General features: G+C 38.7%; 2 protein-coding genes across 2 annotated transcripts in view; both read right to left on the bottom strand.

The window, feature by feature from the left end:
• The window catches only part of LOC143038478 (microfibril-associated glycoprotein 4-like), a 1,987-nt gene extending 1,512 nt beyond the window's left edge, over nt 1–475 (bottom strand). The window contains exon 1 of the mRNA XM_076207710.1: nt 1–475. This exon is cut by the window's left edge and continues 354 nt beyond it. Coding sequence (XP_076063825.1) covers nt 1–410 — 410 coding nt within the window. The 5' untranslated portion in view covers nt 411–475.
• LOC143038479 (ficolin-2-like) overlaps nt 1–2,500 on the bottom strand; it is a 224,632-nt gene that overhangs the window by 64,246 nt on the left and 157,886 nt on the right. The gene's annotated exons all lie outside the window — the stretch shown is intronic.

Consider the following 2,500-nt stretch of genomic DNA (forward strand, 5'->3'; position numbering starts at 1 on the left):
CCTGCCTCCTTCAGGTCGAGGCAGTGTCGAGGACGGGAAGACTCCTTCTTAGATGTAAGGGTCTGAGATGGGGACTGGGTGAGGTTTTGGAGGGCGTGGAGCAATGCTTGCAAAGGCAGTGCCTCCGTTGTGTTCTGTAGTTCCTGGACAGAGCTTGAGAGCTGCTGGATGTCCAGCGTCATGTTATGAATAGCCAGTGAAAATACGGGTGACTGCTGTAGTGCCTGAGGGTTGCTGTCCTCGTGGCACTGTGCCAGGGCGCGACTGACGCACGAAGGAGCGAAACCAGCCAACTCCAGGAGCGAAGAAACAGAGTCCGATGACAGCTTGTGGCCGTCACAAGGAATTACAGTGGTCAAAATACAGAACGACACCGCTAATAGCTGGAGCTTGAATGTCTTCGCGTGCATCTTGTTTTTGTGTATACGGAGAAGCTGTCATATGACATTGCCTCTGCAGATATCATGTAGGTGCTCTGTTGTCCCAAGCGCTATGAGCTCCCTGTCAACAGACGCTCTAATATATTGTGTGTTTGACTAGGATTCCACCTTCCACCATATCACGAGTTTGGAAAACTTTATTCCTTCAAGACATTTGTTGGAGCGAATAACTTAACTGAGAAAACTGTTACATCAATAACACCAACATTTTCTTATAAAACAATTACAAAAAAACAACAACAACAACATTTCAGTGGAAAAATTATTGCTGTTTCTGTTGTTGGTAACTCTCGGTCCTCTTAATAGACACGTCTAGGACGAGACAACCACAAGGTCGAATTCATTAACTTTTTGTTCTCGTTGATCACTCATATCACCACTGTGTTTTCCTGACTCATTAATGAGAATTTAGTGCCAATAACTTTCTTCAAACATGTTTTTCCGTGAATATGTTTGTTTATGTAATTCGGTATGCCTGTGCTTCCCTAAAAATGCATACTTTGTACCAATATACAAACTATAAGGTATGATCTTGGGTGTCCCATGTCTTTAATTGCGTCGGTTAAAGTTACCTTTATTAATTCATATATTTTTGCTAACCTTAATCAACATACACATATGCAGGAAGATCAAAATATTTTCTAGAGAAGGGAAAATAAGATGAAATGACAGGAGGTGACAGCAAGTCATATATAAGTGAACTCAGAAGGCAAATAAAAAGTTGTATATGAGAATTACAAGAGAACGAGTGGTAAAAGAGATTGTGGATGTGTATTTACCCACTAAGCATGAAGAGGAGTGGAATACCAAACATGTTATTAAACACGGCCATTTATCCATCTATTTACTAGCTAGCTATGTATATATGATAATACATATAGAATATAATTATATACATATGTACTATATATATATATATATATATATATATATATATATATACATACATATACATAGACACATATATATATATGTGATTTGGATGATGGAGAACATAAACGCAGGGGAAGTCACGAATCCCTTAACACTCTAACGTTTTGTTCGCGTAGAACTTCTCCAGAGAGTGTACCGAAAACTGTAATTGAAGCTTATGTACTAAACTTAGTTATCTTGTCGGATACTTGGGAAAGTTTTTTTTTTCGTGTTCTAGAATTAAAATACTAGTTTGTTTTGCTAAATTGATAAATCCTCCTCCCGTCTTAAGACCCTTTTCCTACTATAGATGCGTTGACGATATTTTTACTGGAGTTAGGAGTGAGTCCCACCTGATAGATTTACAGCTAGCCATGGAAACAACCTCTGTACTACACTTCACATATGAACTCAATATACATAACAAAATTCCCTCCCTTGACGTCCTCATCCACTCTGAAGACAACAAATACACGACCACTGTTTACAGGAAAAAGAATGAAATCGGGAGATACCTGAATGCAGCAGTGAGTCCCCCCAGCGTTACAAACTTAGCGTCATTCGTGCATACCTTCGACGCCCATATAAGAACTGCTCTTCTTGGAAAAAAAAAAAATCAACCCAAAATAACGCGCGTTAAACAAATTCTCATTAACAACGGTTTTCCCAACTTTCTCATTTAAAAAGAGACAAGACTTTTCATCATCCGCAAAACAACACACATTCCACATACACAGTTCATTACAATAGCCAAATGACACCAGGATACAAAACAGACGAACATGTTCTCAAAGACATCCTTGCACATAAAGTCACCTGCACCAACTCACACGACAAAAAAAAGTCTCTAATCTTATAATGAGAAATAATATGACTAAAAACAACTCTCTCCTCAAACAGACTAATGTGGTGTACCAATTCACTTGCCCCGAAGAAGGTTAGAAATTTCTCCCCGAAGCTACTTATATTGGTGCTACCACTACACCTATGAGTAGAAGACTCACAATACATGCCAGTGAAGGAAGTATACGCAAACACATAATACAAACACACAACAAAATTCCGAAGAGACAAGATTTAGGTAACAATATCAAAATACTTAAACAATCCAGCAACAAGAAACTACACATCTTGGAAGGAGACTACAT

This window comes from Oratosquilla oratoria, chromosome 24, assembly GCF_046742065.1.
Source record: "Oratosquilla oratoria isolate Oo_2021 chromosome 24, ASM4674206v1, whole genome shotgun sequence".
Taxonomy (NCBI): domain Eukaryota; kingdom Metazoa; phylum Arthropoda; class Malacostraca; order Stomatopoda; family Squillidae; genus Oratosquilla; species Oratosquilla oratoria.